The sequence below is a fragment of the Amblyomma americanum genome, chromosome 3 (genome assembly GCF_052857255.1).
Source record: "Amblyomma americanum isolate KBUSLIRL-KWMA chromosome 3, ASM5285725v1, whole genome shotgun sequence".
Taxonomy (NCBI): Eukaryota; Metazoa; Arthropoda; class Arachnida; order Ixodida; family Ixodidae; genus Amblyomma; species Amblyomma americanum.
In genome coordinates, this window is record NC_135499.1 from 222,307,900 (window position 1) to 222,327,670 (window position 19,771).

Consider the following 19,771-nt stretch of genomic DNA (forward strand, 5'->3'; position numbering starts at 1 on the left):
CTTCAATTTCTCCTCATTGTCCCTTTGTCCCAAATAAACAACGCTTTCAGGGGCTACCTGCAGTAGTGTAATAGTGTGCATATGTTTCCATTTGAATTTGTAAGACGCTTTGTATCAGACTTATTCGTCTTACATAGTCGAGTAACTAGCTTGACAAAAATAGGCAGACCAGCAATAAAACAGCATTTAACACGTAACCAATACCAACTGAGCGCCTATGACGCGTGAATCGCATGTGTATTCTATAACGCATACCAATCGTTCGCGTTGTACATAAGACGTACCTTGTACGTATACGCACTCGTACGACGTCGAAATATTGTCCATGATACATCTTGAAGAGGTTGCATCGTGGAGCTCGAGTTCAGTCTGGTGTATTTGGTGGACACTCGTCGTTGACTGCAGGTGGGAACTGCGGCTCAGTGACCTAAACTGGGCGACGTTCAGAATCCTTGCGCAGAGCCCAATTGCTCCATACAACTGTCGGCGAAAGCAAAAGGACAACTGACGTGACCGCAGACTGCCTTTCGGTGCGGTGGCGTTGATCGACGACGCGCACAACGCGATTCGCTCCGAACCCAGCAAACTAGCGGCCTCAATGACGCGCGCTTTGTGAGTGACGAACAGCACAGCTGGCTTCGTCAAGTGGCGGCACAGGCGGCATGTGCTGCCGCCGTCGTCCGCGCATTCTTCGGCCGTCTCAGACAGCGTGTTACCGACTTCTCCGCGTAACAGTTGCGTCGTTTGCAATGCTCCTCTAGAAGTCGCCACATTCGCCACGCTTTGAACTCGCGTGTGGTCTGCGGGCGCTCCGGACGTGCTCGTTATTCCCAGGAGCGCTTCCAGCGTCGTTTGACGGCAATCAGCCAGCTGCGCCACGTCGCATCTGCGCGGAAGGGGCCAGCGAGGTGGGACCTGCAGCTGCGCGCGCTCACTGCGTGCCACGCGTGTGTTGTGCAGAGGACTTTGGTGACTGACATCGCTCTGCTCCGCTCCAGTTATATTCGGTAAGCGCCGTCGGAGCGTACTCCAGCGGCCACCTGCGGTCACTCGTTGAACCTTTCTCTTTTGATTATTTTTTTTTAAACAGACAAGACAGTCTCTCGCCCTCCGGTCTGCCACGTCATTAGTCGAACCCGCGACCTAATGCTCACAACAGCGCGGTGGTTTCCGTTATGTATTGGACGCGCGGTTACTTTTCTCGGGCTAAAAGAATGGTTAAAGTTCCGCACATCATATCAAATGCCCATCTGACGCAGACGGTTTACTTCGAGGTTGCTCGCCGCCTCCGTTCGAGCAGGATATGTGGGCAAGCACAGTTTGTAGTTCCTCAAGTGCGTTAGACGAGAAGGCAGGATAGAGTGGACGCATCTCATGTGCTGGAACATTTCTTGGATGTTCGGAGCAAAACTTGAATGTTTTTCGCGAGATCTCGCCACTCTAGCGACGCACTTCCTGTTGGTGAACAGCAACCTTCGGAAGCCATCGTATTCCTGACTGCTGCCCGGGCCTACCGCAGTTGGTATTTAAACTCCATCCCGTTCGGCTGATGTATACGGAACTTGCTACGAGAGAGCAAAATCAAATACTACTTTGCCGTTGACAAACCGCGGAACGTGCTTTTGTTAATCGGCTCCTTTTTCGTTATTGGCCGTGTGAAACACCTTCCCCCGTGGGGAATACGAACGACGCGAGTGTTTCACTCTCCAACCATTGCGTAGGCTGTGAATAGACGACAATGATCCTGCAGTGCATATCTCCGTTCGGCGACGGTTGTGCCATCGGAACAACCAACAACGCGCATTGACAGTTTCTCGGCACATAGTCAGCGGGAGTCTGAAAAGCGACCCCAAAGTAGTTCCAGCTTATCCCTATCTTAAAGGAGTAAAGACACCAAATTTTTGCGTTTGTGTTTTCTTCTTTCAAGCGATGCGTTACACATTGATATACATGGTGCACTATGCGGTATTCGCCTACGACCAGTAAATAATTTATAATCGAATTCCTTCTTGACGTTGTTTCGGTTTCATCAACCGAACGATGACTGTGGCGTGTAGTTAAATTTTTGGTCACGTGAGGCACACAAAAAAAAGGCAAGATATATAGCTGCTGATACATCCTTTGCTGTAATTCTAGCTCTTGAAACAGGCTGGATTAAGTGCTGTAGTGAGTTAAAACTACGTATCGGCGATTATATTGCAGTTTTTCGGTGCCTCACGTGACCTAAAGTTCAGCAGCACGTCACAGCCATCGTTTGATTAATGGAACTGAAACAGCGAGATAGAAGAAGTTTAATTACAAATTATTTAGCCGTCGTAGGCGAATACCACGCGGTGATCCGTGTATTCTGTCGTCTAACGCGTCATTTTGAAGGCGAAAATATGCAATAAAGTTATATGTATATTGTTCTTTAAAGTAGCAGGGGCGCTCAATTTTTAGTGTTTTATCTGTTTGGAATTATGCGCAATACGTTAGCACTGGATGACTGTGACGTTAGTAAGCACCGTATTCGCATGCGACCGGTAAACAAATTGCATCTTTATTTCGTCTCTCCTGTCGTTCTAAATCCTTTTTCTGCAACCAAACGACGGCTGTCGCGTAGCGAGTATGGGGTTCAGGTCGTGTGAGGCGCACTTTTAAATGCGATATGACCACCGCTTCTTCGTCTTGATTCGCTCTAAACGTACTCAAACTATGAAGGCCCAATCACACTTGCGGGTCGCGTAGTTCGCGCGACTTGTTTAGCCGATTCGTCACGATGCATGAATAACCCCGAACAAGTCTCCAGCGACCCGTTTGTGGCAGTCGCCCGCTGACCGATTTTTCGCCACGCGACACGATGTCGCAGGATTCCTCAGCCAATCCGTGGCGCAGCGGGAAATGACACGACTGCTAGAGAAGTTTATATCCGGACTCTTGCTTCACCGGGAAATTCACACCATGCACTGCGCGTGGCAGCCACCCACCGCGATCCGGATTTAGCAGCCGTGTCCGAGCGCGCACGCTTCTGCAGCCGCACGTATGCCATATGCGCTGCATACGCAGTTCTTTTTTTTTATGTAAGACTTGAAACGTTGCATCTCAGTCATGGAATTTTCCGCACAGGACCGAACGACGCCATATTTTTTTTTTTCATTGTGAACCGCAAGAATAAAAGAAAACATGAAGCCTGAAAAGAGATCGGAGTCTTGCTCAGCATAGGATACAGACGACGCGTCATGTGTGCGTAAACATGGTGCCTTTTTTGATATCGAGACGATTGATGGGAATAATTTTTCCAGATTAACGATCCACGACAGCATTTTCTCGATTCGGCTATATATGCTGCCTGCGCGTCGTTCGGTGACGCGTTTCTATTCTTTCCTACACGCAGCAGTAGAGGTGCAGCATGTTACATGGTGGATGCACACGACACGGGAGCGAGAAGAAGCAAACTGACTGTGGGTAGCACCATTTGCCGTGCGCGATTCGCTGGGGCAAAAGATGCCTTGCGTGGCTGGCTATATATACTTGGCATAGCCGTAAACAGGGGCGCTCGCACCACCGCCGGAACCTCGGCAGCTTTGTGAGCTTCCAAAGCCACATGTGCATGGTCACGACCTCTTCGCTCACATCGCCATGTGCATTCATGGCGGAAGAGAGCACGTCCTGAAGATAGAGGGCGCGATAAGGCGGTTTGGCTAGTGTTCCTGTATATGCTCCCTGCGGAAGCACGCACACACGCACACACACGCACACACACGCACACAAACACACACACGCACACACACACACAGGAACACTGTAGTATTGGCCTCAGCCACCAAATGTTGTTCGAAGGAGCAGGCTCCACCACTCGCCTGTGTGAACACTTCAGGTCGTTGGGCGCCCGTTTCGAGACGAGCAGAACAAGCCGCACGAGCTCCGCAAACCATCAGAGTGAACTTACCTTTAAGCCAGCCCGCCCTCCTTCAGCCGCAGACAGCTCGAGTGAACAAGCGGCAATTGTATCGCTTTTTCGTATGCCTGCCGTGACCTGAACGCCACTCGTGACGTCATGTACTCCTTTCGGCTGATGAAGCGCAAGCTGGAACTACATATGAGAGAAGAAATATCAATCTAATTATAAATTGCCTTCTTGGCCGCAGACGTAGTTACACATGGTCTGGATCTGCGCTCACCGCGCATACCTTCCATCGATGGCTTTGTTCCCCATTTACCACATCGTTCTATCGCCTATCGTAAACTGTTTCTTTCCCAAACTATTGAACATTACATTATATTTGTTCATATCACTTTTATAGTCTCGCCGTTTTGATTTGCGTGTTTCGATCCTCAATAATATATGCGATGCGATTCCTCCATGAAGTGATTTAATAGGCATTGACGAATTTGAGATTACTAAGGTGTTCTCAAATAGATTTTATCCCCAGCTTTTGATGTCCAACCCTGGAAATACATTTTTTTTGTAAACACCAAGTGCATAGTAGTGGGGAGATTGTGTCTTCCTTGTATGACGCCCTTCAGGCGGGTTCCCACTGGCGAGCCGCGGAGGTCGCGCGACAGGATTAAGTCGATTCGTTTGCTCCCTCCCCTATTTCCATGTGCTTCGGAAATCGTAAATAATTGACCAAAATCGGTCGCGCGACGTTTGCGACTCGCCAGTGCGAATCCACCTTTTCCGGCTAGTATTTTATCGGATTTCCTGCGGAGGACAACGGTGGCTGTGCCGGTTACATTCTGTTTTGGTTATATTCTGCGCATTTCTCTACAACTGGTAGTGTGTGTACGTTCTATTGTCGAGTAAACCTTCCAAAAACCAACATTAATTATGCATTTACTAAGGTAAGCTAGGTAAGCAACTTAACGGATAATAGCTACTCGGTCCACAATTTTTCTATTCTCACACACACACACCATTTCATGGATTAAGCTAATGTGAGCATTCTTCCATGCTTTCGGGCTGCATATGTATGTTACGAAAGTCACCAGAATAACTCAGGATAAATTTTATTACAACGAATCGGCCGGCGGACCAGCCTTCGCACTCGCTCCCCTGCTGATGAGGGAAAAAAGAAGGTGCGGCACAGACATGCATGAAGTAAACATATATTTCAAAAAGAAAAACAAACAGTGATCTGAAGGGCAAAGTGAGGAGAAATAGAAACGGGCGGAAACAATAAATCCACCGGGAAGCGGTCGATTTCCCGATAGAAACCAGACGGAAACCCTTCAGAAAGGAGAGGCAGAAAAAAAAGTGAAGAAGCGAAAAAGAAATCTTCTGGCGGTTATTTGTTCGTCTGGGTAGGCAGGTAAAAAGTTTATTGACGGCCCAAGTAAGGGAATGCATTATTATGGAACATTGTACCGGCACAAGAAACAAGGACGAAGGGAGAAGAAAGACAACACGAACGCCGGTTTGTTTGTGAGTTCCCTTGCCCGGCATGTGGTAACAGCTAAGAGGTTGACAAGCGTCGTGGAAGAGTTCACACACAAAAAAAGAAGGAATAACGGGGCCCAATGCATTAGAAAGTATGTCACTAAGGGTAGACAGCTGGGCTAGTTGGTTTGCATTATTATGGAACATGGTACCAGCGCAAGAAACAAGGACGAAGGGAGAAGGGAACCGGCGTTCGTGTTGTCTTTCTTCTCCCTTCGTCCTTATTTCCTGCGCTGGTACCATGTTCCATCACAATGCAAACCAACTAGCCCAGCTGTCTACCGTTAGTAAGGGAATGAGTTAGGGGAGGTTTGGTTGGCTTGGTTCTTAATCCCGGTTGGCGGCCATCAGTCCGTGGCTTCTGGCGACCTTCTCCGCCCATTTCACCAGCCTCTTCTGTGAGCTAGAGACCGCGACCTTCCAAATTTCTAGGTCTGTGAGGTTCCAGCAAGATGGTGGTTGGAGTTCTCGGCATATGAGTAATATGTGTCGTCTAAGCACATTACATGAAAACATGCTGACTAGTGCCTCCCGTTGAATAATAACTGTAATGAAAGGAAAAACCGTTTTATTTGTAAACTCTCGGCTTGCTCCTCTTTTGTGCTTTGGTGTTACTTTTTGTCGCCTGTCACCGTTGTCGTCTTGTCCTTCTCTGTTGCTCGTTCATGTAACATTTTCATGAGTTAAGTGCCTCCTTGCGCGTGCGGCGTAAATATTACATTTCGATTCATGCACATTTACCTACACCTTTATATTGGTGTTCGACATTTTCACCCCATATCGCTGTGTAGGCCTTGACACCCTCAACTGCGTAGCGTTCTTGTTCTAAAAAGTGCTTCTTTGCTCTTCATCCTCGCGTCACGATGTATCTTGAAGTTACTAGTTTTGATTGATGCATCTCCTTTATCTGCGTTCACGTCGTTGTCTCTTGCTTTTGGTATTGTTATTTCTTATCGCCCTGTGCCAGCATCAAGCTTGTATGCATTTGGTCAGCGCATTTCAATGAGACGCAGGACAGAGTAAGGGACGCACGCAAAATGAGCGACCAACCGTCTTTCTTGTTAAACTCCAAGTCACGTATAGTTGTGACCCTTTCAGCCTCCATTTAGCGCTTTTTTTTTTCAATTTCTTCGTTCTAAACACTAACATCTAGTTGGCGGATTTATGGGTGGCATTTTTTTTTCTTGGGGGGGGGGGGGGGGGGGTGTTCAGAAGGAATCGAATTCGCACAATGCGCATGTCAAATCAAATCAAATCCTTTTATTCAGCATTTTTCCCCATAATAAGCCAGGAAAAAAACACTGGGACAGGAACAAAAAGCTCCTATCCTAGTAGCTTGACGGGGTTCCTGCCCCTGTCTTGGCATGGGTAGCAGACAACCGGCAGTTATGTACAAAACTTAAATAACGCCATAATCATACACGCGCTCAAACACAACATCGCATAAGTCATTTACAGGTCAGATTAACAACAACAATAAGACAGAAAAAATAAAGAGGATAGAACATTCAAATGCACATTTGTGTCAAATACAGTCTTTGCCACTCCGGAATCATAAAAAAAATAGCAGAGTTACATGCTTTGTGATATGAGGTTTTCTTTCCATTTTTTCTTTGAGATGTTACATATGTCAATATTATTTGCTTCCAATAGATTAAGGTACTTCGGTATGTGGTACTGTAGTCTGTGTAGGCCATAATTTGTGCGTGAAAAGGGAATTGACCAGAATTCTCTTTTTCTAATGGGATAGGGTGCTTCTGGATTTTTCCTGAGATTACAAAGCTTCATAAAAGTGACGCTGTCATCTTTTATGGCTTCTTTGTATTTCATAATGAGGTTAAATTGGTGGACATGCTGTAAAGGAAGCACATTAAAGGAGGAAAATAGCACTTGTGTATGGGCATCATAGGGAGCATTTGCTACGTGACGAATGGCTTTCTTCTGCAGCAGACGCAGTTTGTTTATGTTGCGTTGGCTTGTGTCAGCCCAGATAAGGCTACAATAATTGATATGGGGGAGAAACAAGGAATTATAAAGCATAAGTTTAATTTTCACTGGAAGCATGTGCCGGAACCGAGAAAGCAAACCCGTAGCTTTCGCTAGCTTTCCTGCCACATGGTCCACGTGCGTATTCCAACTTAAGTTTTGATTGAAGATTACCCCTAAGCTTTTAACTTCACTTGCTAGTTTTATTTCCTCTGATCCAAGCTGCATGTTGAGATCCCTAGTAATATTTTTTTGCACAGGCGCAAATAACAGAGCTTTTGTTTTGCTAGTATTGATTTCTAAACCGTTTGCTTTAGTCCACTGAAGCAATTTCGTTAGTGTTGTATTTGCGGAAACCTTTAAATCGTTTAAGTCATTCGACTGGAAGAAAAGGCTAGTGTCATCTGCATATATAATGAAATATGCATGTCTGCTAATATTTATTATATCATTTATATAGATGTTAAATAGTATCGGTCCCAATACGCTGCCCTGTGGTACCCCTGCAGTAATATTTAGAACACTAGAACGCCATTCATTAATTAAAACACACTGCTTGCGATGATTAAGATATGATTTAAGAAGTGTACCAGGAATACCGCGGAAACCATAATGGTCTAATTTGGTAGACAGTATTGTATGGTCGATTCTATCAAACGCTTTTGAGAAATCGATAAAAACACCCAAAGTGAGTATATTTTCCTCAAAACCTTTAAGCAATAATTCTTTCTGCGTTAAGAGCGCCAACTCTGTAGATCGACCTTTACGAAATCCAAATTGCTGCTCCGAGTGAAATCATATGCTTGTCACAGAAAGACATTATTCGCTTGCATATAACCTTTTCTAATCCTTTGGAAAAAATGGGTAGCACAGAGATTGGCCGATAGTTTGATAAATTGTTTTTGTCATCAGATTTATGTATAACACTTACTCTGGAACACTGCATGCTTTCTGGGAAAGTACCTGCTTGTAAGCAAGCATTAAAGATAAAACAAAGTTGGGGTACTAGAAGGTCGAGGACATATTTTACAGGTTTGATTTCTAAGTCATCGATGTCTCTGGCCTTGCTGTTCTTTAGAGACATGAAAGCAGAATATATTTCTTCATTAGTGCATGGCTCAAAGAATGCAGTTTTAGAATTTTGTGAGCTTAAGAATGTTTTAGCGACATTCCTGTCAACCGCGTGCGAACATGAGGAGAGAGTTGCAAAGTGTTCATTAAACTTTTCTGCAAGTTCTTCGCCCTCAAGTATTTCATCATTTAGTATTAAACGAAATTCACCATTGTGGCGAGTGCCAGAGTTCAAGAGTTTGCCGAGTTCGTGCCATAAGACATCACTTTTTATACAGGAAAAAAGATTTACAAAGTAAGTGTTTTTAATTTTACGTAAAAATTTTTTTTACATAATTCCTGTATTTTTTGAAAGCTGCAAGGTCATCCAGGTTCTTTGTTTTTGTGAACTTCTCGTACAATTTTTCCTTCCTTTTTATCATTACAAGGCATTCATCTGTCATCCACGGCTCACGCAGTTTTTTACACTTCTTTACCACTTTAAGACAGGAATAGTAACATGTTTTGAAAAGGGCCATAAATGTTTCATAGGCTCTTTCAGCACATGTGCATTCAAACACTGGGTCCCAACATATGAGTGAAATTTCGTTTCGGAATATTTCTAGTCTCCGGATTTATTTCTCGCAGAGTATAGGTCTCCGAACAGAGTCTACTCCTTTTAAGAAAGTCGCCTGCTTTGCAGAACATGTAGAAAGGGAATGATCGCTTAAGCTTGTCACAATTCTCCCCGACATTGCACAGTCATGAATGTTATTTGTCACAAGTAAGTCTAAAAGGCTTTCGGAGTGATGACTGATTCGTGTAGGTACAGATATAACATTGTGACAAAAATATGAATCAAGAAGTATCTTAAATTCACGTGCCGGCACTGTGTTTTCTAGTAAATTAATGTTGCAGTCACCACCTAGAATCAAATGCATCTTATTAACAGTTGCAAAATTGAGCAACTTTTCTAAATAGCCGAAAAAATTGTTTATATTTCCTTGAGGGGGGGGGGGGCGGTAAAGGACTACAAAGAGTTTGCTTTTACACTGTAGGGTTAGAACTTCATAGTCGTCATTAACTTCTGAAAATGCTGGTTGCAAAGAACATGAAAATTTTTCCGATACTAACTGCAGCACACCACCGCCACGTCGGTTTTTCCTATTTAAATAAAAACTTCTGTATCCAGGCAGACTCAACACATCATCCTTTCTTTCTTCGTTTGAAATTGGGGCTTCATGGTTTTCCGGAAGAATATTTCTGGCTGAAGGCAGGCGACCGCTCCTCGAAACCCCCTCTTAAATCCGCCCATGCACCGTAAGCTTCACGACACTGTCACGAGCCAAGGGTGGTGCACGCCACGTTTTTGTGACGACTTCGAAAGTTAATGGTCCCACTCGGGGAGCGCGACTGCTCCATTTAGGGCATGATTTCACGAGCCCTGTGCACGTTGTCCCTGCTCAAACTGCAAAAAGTAGACACAATTCGAAAGCTTGCTGTGCACGCTGTCGATAAGTAGATACAATGATAACGTAGCTGCATGAGCGACACCAAAGCGACAATATTGCAGCTGACAAGGTCAGTAGCTTCGCTGCCTATACGCAAAAGACGTAGCGTTGTTTGAAGAAGCTCACACGGGAGTTCCGCTTATACTACGTCTATACAAGAGATGTGAACACAGTAAAATGCCGGAGGAAATTTGCGTTCGCTGAAATGTATTTGTTCGACGTCCTTTTAAATATAGCGAAATATGGTCACTATGTGCTCGAATAAAGGGGGCACTGAAGCTTGGAGCTTATAAAAAAATCGGTGTAGTGCAGGAGGTTTCATTTGTGTACCTTTATTAGTTCTTTTTTAACTTAATTTTGAGATTTTCGTGATGAGTGGCGTAGCTAGGCTGTCCGGCATCCGGGACCCGTAGGCATGCCGTCACCTCCCTCCCCAAAGGCTGTAGCCAGGAAGCCCATTCGGGTGGGTGTTGTCTTACAAAAAGTGTACAGTCGTCCATACACCTGTCTAGAGCGCTGGAACGTCACACCCGGGAGAACACCAGCGTCAATTACGGGTCTCCGCCGCGATGGATCAGTGATCATAGCGCTAGGCTGCACGAATTTCCTTCCGCTGGCCTTTACAGGTAAATGTAGAGTCATTTATTCTTTCAGTTCTTTCCTAGCTTCATTGCTTCCATGACTACAGTGCGACGAACAAGACAGAAGAAAGGAACTCGCAGGAACGACAACAATGCGTTGTGTTTTGTTGTGTTTCGTTCTTCGATGTCCCGTCAGTCGCGCTGCATAGTCATGGTATACCTTCACGAACTCGCCCAACAACTTACCTTGTTGTTCGCGTTCCGCGAATTTCTTATTTTTTCGATGTGGTCTGGGGGGATTGGGAATGGATAACTTTTACTCCATAAATGTTTGCATCGCATCCTGGGCCTGCATCTGAAGCTTTAAAAAAATGCCCTTATTCGTATGCTGTACATTACTCAAGTCCAACATTCTTGGACAAAAATTTTGAATACTGGAATATTGTAATGTACTGTTATGGAAATGTTGAAGACAATGGCCCATTCTTCCTATGTGCAGCAAAACCTTTCTTTTAAATTTTTTACATCGCTCGCGTCGAGTAGTTAAGAATGCCATAAAAAAAAACCAATAGGAAACGTTTTTGACGATCGCAAAAACGTCAATAGCAAAAAAAAATGCAAGCCTATGCAAAATGCAAGGTATATTGATTGCCATAGTGAAATTTTACGATATATGAAAACATTGCGTTCATGTATACTATTTCCCGTTGAAGAATGATTTTGTCCATAATTGCTGGGCATACGTGAAGATTGAAGGCTGCATGTTCCGCCGGCGCGTATTCTGGTGACTCTTACTACACAACTGTCAAGCGAGCAATGATGGGATATAGCTAACTTTCGGCAAGGTTTAAAGATACGCCGTAACGTGGAAACTTGAACCATGTTGCTGACCGCTGTACATAGTAAGTGGCAGTATTTTTGTGTTTTGTTCAATTTGTGGAGAACCTGTTTCCCCCCTCCATTTCGACGCGGCCCATCTTCACCATCGTGCATCAGGACAGCACCGGCTGGGCGAGGAGGGAAGTCTCCCTCATGGGGGAAGCGAAAGCAGGCGCTGGCATCGGGGCACCCTACGAAAGCAGCAACTGGAGCGCCACCTCGTAGGTTACGCGGATTTCCGCGGAGCCGGCGAGTCTCTTCGGGATCGGCCAGCGTCACGTGCGGTTGCAGCCGCACGGAGATCCGTCGTGCCTTGCCGCTGGGCTTCGGGTTCCTGGCAGCGAAGTGAGCGCAGCAAACGCGCGGTCTCTAGGCACATTCCCATGCAAATGATCGGGGATCGTTTTGCCCCAAGAATGCGGCGCGCACGGGAAAACCCGGCCGCCATTGTCGGCGCATGCAAACGTTCGCCGCCGATACCTCCGAAGTCGCGCCCCTGCCCCTGCCACTAGGCCGTTGAGCCTCCTTTGAGGTCTAGGCCGTGAACTCCGAGCTCCCGGTATCACACACCAGGCGCGGCCGTTCTCACTGCGGCGCAGCGGAAATGCGAAATAACACAACACGGACACTTAGCCCGGCGCCAAACGTTTGTTGGGCTCTACCAAAATCGCTGGCAGCTGGAGCTGCATGCGACCCTTGCCTTCTGGCTTGGTCGTGCGGCTGACGGGACAAGATGGCGACAACAAAGAGGGAAGAAGAGAGGTAATTTCCTGACGTCCTCTCGCTGTCACGGCTCGCTGTCGTCTCCCTCGGCCACGGTCACGGCCGGTACCCGCCTATCTCGGCGCACTTGCCCGTTGTCACTTTCGGCCAATCAGCAACCGATTTGAGGAAGGAGGCGGCGCTCTCGAGATGACCTTCTGGCTACTCGCGCGTGGGGAAGGAGGAAAGCTTCCGCTTTCCTGCGTCTCCACGGCGCGCCAAGGAAGGATATGGCATTCCGAAATTCCCACAAATTGAATAATTAAATAAATTGAGAAATGAACTTTCTAGCTATGGCGTTTCCGGCGAAGTTTCGTGCGCCAAATGTTAAAGCGTCAATTCACTAGTCTTTACTTTAATGTGTGCTATAAATAGTTATCGCGTGGAAAAATAAAGCGCGTGAAATATGGAAAACTCCCACGTGACCATGCGATGCGCGCCGCGGCAGCAGCACTCTCAAAATCTATTATTATGAACCTAGCCAAGTTCGATTGTGCTGCGCAAAAACAATGCCGTCAGCTCTGGCAGTAAAATTGAAAGCAACACCTGCCACCTAGCGGAAAAACAAGCAGCGTTCCTTGTCGGTCGTTCGTCTCGACTATGTATCAGTGGTTACGGCACTTGGCTGCCGAACCGAAAGACGCGGTTTCGATCCCGGCCGAATTTTGATGGAGCCGAAATTCTCAGTGCACGTTTAAAAGAACCCCAGGTGGTCGAAATTTCCGGTGCCCTCCACTACGGCGCCCCTCATAGCCTGAGTCGCGTTGGGACGTTAAACCCCCCCTAAACCAAACCATTAGTGGTGCAAGCGAGGCCCTTTCTCTAAATCATTTAAAATGCCTCCAACTATATCCCGTCCTGTCGGGCCAGAGTTATGTGGAGTGGGGAGTCGTCCTCTATCGGACTCATCTACTATCTGTCAGGGCGGAGAAAAATTGCAAATAAAGCAATGCGTCGGAACGCAAGATACTGCTTCGTGTTTTGGCCTGCGTATTGATAGCGGGAACCAGCGCACCCGCTGTTTTCCGCACTAAACGCGGCACTGACCCTGACAGGTGTTACTTTCAGTTTTGCCGCCAGTGCCCACGTCATTGTTTTCACCCCATCACACTCGCGTCACCATCGAATGCGGTCTCATTCACGAATTTCGTGTTTGAGAGCGGTGCTGTCGCGACGCAGGAGCGCATGGTCACGTGGCATGTGCGCCGCGGAGTAGTGTGCACTCGTGGTACATAGCTTTGCGCGCTGCACTACAGCGCACGGTTTTCGGATAGGCGTGCGAGATGGCCAGAATTTGTTCAGCCACATCGCCAAGGGGGAATCACGCTTTCGAAAATATAGAATGGCCAGCTAGAAATCTAGATGCTGACCAAGCGCCAAACAGTAATCTTCAAAAAGTTCACATTTAGAATTTACCAGCTTACTATCAACATAAATCACTAATTTCCTGGTGTCTGCGAAGACATGTGTGCACGGCCCCGCATCGGGTGATGAACAGCGTTTATTCCCGATAAGAAGGCACGCACGCACGCACGCACGCACGCACGCACGCACGCACGCACGCACGCACGCACGCACGCACGCACACACACACACACACACACACACACACACACACACACACACACACACACACACACACACACACACACACACACACACACACACACACACACACACACACACACACACACACACACACACACACACACACACACACACACACACACACACACACAGCGCCGCGGTGCGGCCCCGCAGCCGCTCCTTGCACCGGAGCCGTGTATTTTTGACCGCGGTTGTAGTACGTCCTTTGGCGTATCTCACGAAGCCGGCTGGGGACCACGTTGCTGGGTATCGCTTGTGGATGCAGATCTTGGTGGTAGTAGCAAATACTCAAGTGGCCCACTTGGCACTCTCATCGCAGCGGGAGGCCTCAGCCCAGAAGGCCTCCCGTACACCTATTGAATGTTTGAGAATAGGTTGAAGACGTTTCGACCCCAATGCCTCTAATCATTCGCTTTACCAGGTGTGACTGCTCTCCCATCGAGCGCCAGCTGTCCTGAGGGAAACTTCGGAGGGAACCAGCTACTAGATGGTTCGATTGGTCTTTCGCCCCTATACCTGGATCGGACGATCGATTTGCACGTCAGAATCGCTTCGGACCTCCACCAGTTTCCTCTGGCCTCGTCCTGCCCGGGCATAGTTCACCATCCTTCGGGTGCCAACGTGTGCCCTCTCGCTCCGCCCAGGCGACAAGTGAGCGCCTGGGACGGGCCGTTGCTGCGCCCGAACTCCTGTGCGGTTCGGGATCGCAACGCGGCCCGCGAAGGGCCTTCACATTTGATCGCGCCATTGGGTTTCGAGAGACCCATTGACTCGCGCACATGTTAGACTCCTCGGTCCGTGTAGGCATCGTGTAGTGGCTTGTAGGCACCGGGAGAGGAGTCCGAGTTTGTCGTCCCATCAGCCCCTGCACAGGGGACTGTAACACATCATCACGCGGAGTATTGCGCCATTCAAGCAAAGACATTTGAAATGCAGGCATTTTAATGGAGCATTTTTTTAGGAACCTCTTTGCTTCCTGCACCGCTCTTGCCGTTAGACCGCGGGTGGTAGGGGCTTGACGTGACCTAGGCTGTTCAGAAACTCCCTAAACTTACGGCTGATAAAAGGCGGTTCATTGTCACTGCACAACTTCACGGTCAAGCCATGACCAGAAACGATTTCCCAACACTAGGCGCGCAGCGAGGTTGCTGTGGCGGTGCGAAGTTTCTGAATTTTGAAAAAAAAAAAACGAGTAATAGTCGACGATGAGGGCGAATTCGCAACCTTCGTAAAAGAACAAGTCAATGCCAACAACTTGCCAGGGTAGGGTGGGAACATCGCAGGGCATTTTGGCGTTTCGGGGCCGATGTTTGAGACACCTTGCAGCCTTTGAAGAACTGCTCCATGTCGCTTGCCATGCTCGGCCAGAGCATCACTTTCCTAGCCTTCGCCTTCATTTTATCTGCTCCAGCGTGTGCCGCGTGAAGGAGGCGGATCATGTATCTTTGACTCTCGGGTATGATTACCTTGTTGCTGCGAAACACTAGGCCATCGTGAGCGTGTATCTCGTCTCGGTACCCCCAGTAGGTCAGAAGTTCTGGGACTTCGAGCTTATGAAGAGGCCACTCTGTCTCTGCATATTCCGGCTGCATTGTCAGATTACTGTCGTCACCGGTTGCTGCAAGCAAGTCTTTCAAGCAGTGCTCGGAGGCTGAAAAGCAATCGAGAACATTGACTTGAAATTGCTCGTGTTCTTCCATGCATGCTTTACTGGGAAAACGAGATAAAGCATCTGCGAGGAACAGTCCTTTGCCAGGTTTAACGTCACGATGATGGGTTAACGTTGCAACGTCAGAAGCATGCGTTGCAAGCGTAGCGGGCACTGGTGCAATGGTTTAGTGAATATGGCGTCCAGTGGCCAATGGTCTGTCTCAACTGTTACTGCATGCTGTCCAAATAGATAATCATGAAATTTGATGCAGCCGCGCACTATCGCGAGAGTTTCCTTTTCTATCTGAGCATATCTTTGCTGGGCATCTGTCAGTGACCGTGACGAAAACGCAATGAGGTGCACATGTTGCATCAGAACGGCGCCTACCCCGAACTGACTTTCGTCAACTGACAAGGTAAATGCTTTCTTGGGGTCAAAATAACGGAGGATCGGGGTGTTATCAGAGCCTTGTGCAACTTTTCGAAGCTTTCTTGCTGCTTTTCTGTCCATACCCATGTGACTTCTTTGCGCAGCAAAGACCGAAGAGGGGCGGTCACTACAGACATGTTAGGGATGAAACGTAGCACAAAGTTTATTGTGCCCCGAAAAACTTGCAGTTCTTCACTGTTCTGTGGTGCTGGCACTTCCTGAATATCTTGTACGCGTTGTGGATCCACTCGCAGGCCGTCTGCAGTGAGCACGTGTCCCAGGTAGCGTATACCTCTGTCTGGAAAAATGAACATTTCTTCAAGTTCATTTTCAGGTTATGTTCGCGACAGCGTGTTAAAAGAAGCTGCACATGGTAGTCGTGCTCTTTTGTCTTGCTGCATAAGAGGATGTCATGCATTACTACTGCGACGTTTAGCAAACCTAGCACGTACGCGGTGCATCGCTGCCTGAAACACTTCCGGGGCTCAGGCAATTCCGAAAGGCATGCGCAGGAAGCGATAGCGTCCGTCAGGTGTGCTCATTGTGCAGAGCTTCGAACTTGCGTCAGCTAGTTTGATTTGCCAGAATCTTGACGCTGCGTCTGGAGTTGTAAAGAACTTGGCTCCGGCAAGCCTAGGCACATCTTCAACGGTCGGCATGGGGTAGTTCTCTCGTAGCAAAGCTTTGTTTAGTGCTGTGGTCTATGCAGATGCGTAGTTTTTCTCAACCACCGTAAACATATGACTGGACCATTATGTTAGCTCATTTACCTTGGATATGACGCTTTGTTCTTCCATGCGCTGGAGCTCCTCGACTTTCTATCCAAGGGCCACCGGAACTCTCCTCGCCGGCACGACCATTCCTGCGGATCCGGGCTTTAGCTTCATCGTGTACTCAATGCTTTTTAATTGCCCCAGTCCACTGAAAACATTGCAAAGGATTGCGCTGCTGGGTGCAACGGTCTGCGTGCACATTTTGCACGCGACAAATAAAATACAGGCGTTCAGCTACTGGTCCATTGAGTCGGGCACGTTCTGTTCGACCACGAAAAACGTCTCTTCGTTGTCACCGCGCATATGCAGCCTAATTTTTGTTTTGGCCAGAGTTTTGTGGCCGAAGAAAGCCGTTAACGTTACGCGCGACATTCTTGTGGATGTTTGCTCGGCAGCATGCCGACATCCTTGCTCGAAATTACACAGCAGTTAGCTCCTGCGTCCAGCTTGCATGTGTATGGGTGTCCTTCAATGTAAACTGTCGCGCTCGACTGGTCTGAGGCTAGAGCACCGACGGTCAAAGTGTGCAAAATGAAATCGCCTTCATCCTCGCCTTGGGCAGACTAGGCTGGAGAGAGTGACGTCAGACTTGCTCAGCTCTGCTACAACATTGTGTCATACTTTGCGGTAAAATACATCTTTATACCTTAAGCTCATGTATGACTCGCTAGCGACAGTATACATAAATGATCATTGGCACGAATTTCGCTTGCACGTTTTCTTCTTTCAAATGATGCTACGGGGTTCACCACGATGTATTCGCATTTTTGACGCACCGCTAGAGCTTTGACGCATGGCTGCACAGTTTCACTTGCCGCAGAATGGTAATCGGGGCTTTTACACGAAGTAGACAGAGTGCAGGTCGAATAGATTGCTCGAAGGACAGAGCTGGTTATGAGAAAATGCGACTCGCCTTCCTCTCTCGTTGAAAGCTTCCACCGTTTTCCTCGATTCGACTCGCATTCTGTCGAGTTCGTGTGAAGTGCCAGAATGCGGGCCTACGCGCTTGTGGTCTTGGCTCGAGCAGCTGCAACATGACGCTCGGCAGAATCGGCGCCCTCTGTCTGACAGCTTTTCCAAAATGAAAAGGTCGAAGTGCGCCGCCATATTTAACGCTGAACTATGGGAGCAACTGAACCGGAAAGAGTTGATGCTCCACCTTGCTCTCCTGACAGCGAGCTGCCCCGAACACCGTTGTGCGCAAGGTGTGGGAAAGACACCTTGCGCAAGGTGTGCGCAAGGGTGGGAAAGACCAATCGCTTCCTCTTCCCTTTCTCTCGCGCCCCGTGGCGGCATGCGCCATGGCGGACTCGTGCACGGTCATTCTGCATAAACGACGAAGACGACGTTCCACGCGTCCTCCTTTGCAGAATAGCTTATCGCATGCTTCTTGCGCGGCCATTTTGCGGATAAACGCGGCTCCTTTGCGGCCGCGTCAATCGCGAGTCACGTGACGTCGACCGAGTGATTTTCCAGCCGGCAGCTTGGCGCAAAAGCGGAGCGAGTCGTCGCAGTAGCGGCAGCAGCGTGAGTACATTGCGCCAGCGGCGGCACTCGTATACGTCGTCGTCCCACACGATGCTACCTCCTCTGTGCAGGAATGGGGAGCCGCAACAAGAACAAGCCCCGGCTGTCGCAGCGGGCCAAGCAGGAGCGCCGCAAGGACATGAGCGAGATCCAGGAGAAGATGTTCTCCGTCGTGGTGCCTGTCATCGTCACCTTCGCCATGGTTGTAGTGCTCATAATCTACGTCAAGACGCGGCCCCGCACCGACCTCTGAGCGACCACCGTCCCTGCAGCAGCACGCCAATAAACATGCACGCACAACGATACAGCACTGTCCATTGGCCGCGCGGTACCACGACAGGTATACACCACATCCGGCGCGCATGCCGTCAGCGGTGTCATGTAATCCCGCGCTTCTCGTCATTTTGAAACGCTGCATGTCTTGCTGCAGATGCTGCTACTTTGGAAAGAAGAAAACGGCGTTGAGTGAATATATTTGTCCGTGTATACATTATTTGGTCGTTAGGAATATGGCATTAATTAAAGCCTGCCATACTAGCCGTGCTTCTACAACCACGGCGATTATTTCTTCTGCTCCTTTCTGCAGCAGCTCTTAACGTACCTTGCATCCTACTCGCCATCTCTCCTCAATGTTCTCCAACGATGCATCCTCCTATAAGGCGAGATGCCGATACAAAACATGCGGCATGAATGGTTAGACATCGCGCAGCGAGTGTAGGCATACCCGCCGGCGCAGTGTACACGGCACGGCTTGCAAGATGGCATTCGCTTCTCTCGTCCTCTTAATTCTTTCAACGCTCTTCTGTCCCCGCGAGGCACTGATAGTGGCCGTTTGGTGCCAGTCGACAGGCACTTTTCTTACTTCGTACAGCCACTTGCACACACAAGCACCCAATTATAATTCGGCCTTCTGTATGATTGCGAAAACATAAAAAGCAAAATTTGTAGAGAGCCCTTAAATGGTGTTCCTTTATGCATCCTCTTAAGTCCTCATCGCTCAAGGATAGCTATGTTTGCAGCATATTGTCCTCCGTGCTGCCGTCTTTCATTATTAAAGCTCAAAATTGCCGCCTACATAAACAATTTTACATACCCTCTTGGGTTTGTTCTCTCGTTTAGGTAAGCCCCTATGACACTCCTCTCCCCGTGGCCCATAAATAGGATTTCAAACCTTAATTGTGGCTGTCCAGGCTGCAATTGGCGAATACGCCCCCCCCCCCTTAGTTTTTCGGGTAAGCGCAATTTGTTGTAAGGACAACTACCACTCGCGTTTGTCCCCTGACCCACTCTGCTTACTTCCTGTCTCTTAAAATTACATCTGCCATTTTCCTACCCACAGCTCGCGGCGCTCTCCTCAACTTAATTTCAACCTTTTTCGTTAACCTCTAAGTTTTCCGTGGGCGAGTTCAAGGTGCAACTATTCCATACTTTCCTCTCGAGTAATGCAAGACTATGCAGGCTACTTCTGCAGACCAACGAAGGAATTGCTGCAGTTAGCGTCGCCCAGTAGCAACACATTGCAGTTGGCACTGTTCGAATGGAGTTTGCTGCTTGGTGAGCTCCTGACGTTTCGTTAGCTTTGTGCCGCGCCGCAC

General features: G+C 48.1%; 1 protein-coding gene across 3 annotated transcripts; it reads left to right on the forward strand.

Annotated features, from left to right (window-relative positions):
• The first annotated feature begins 291 nt into the window (after positions 1-291).
• Positions 292-18,481, forward strand: LOC144126160 (single-pass membrane and coiled-coil domain-containing protein 4 homolog). 3 transcript variants are annotated; one of them, XM_077660139.1, is made up of 2 exons: positions 292-908; positions 18,248-18,481. In XM_077660139.1, exon 2 carries the CDS (start codon positions 18,250-18,252, stop codon positions 18,427-18,429), a length of 180 nt encoding a protein of 59 aa, XP_077516265.1. In that variant the 5' UTR covers positions 292-908; positions 18,248-18,249; the 3' UTR covers positions 18,430-18,481. The 3 variants fall into 3 exon arrangements, with proteins under 3 accessions (XP_077516265.1, XP_077516263.1, XP_077516264.1); XM_077660137.1 differs by having other exon boundaries at positions 649-1,007; XM_077660138.1 differs by lacking the exon at positions 292-908 and adding an exon at positions 17,968-18,176.
• Positions 18,482-19,771: the final 1,290 nt, after the last annotated feature.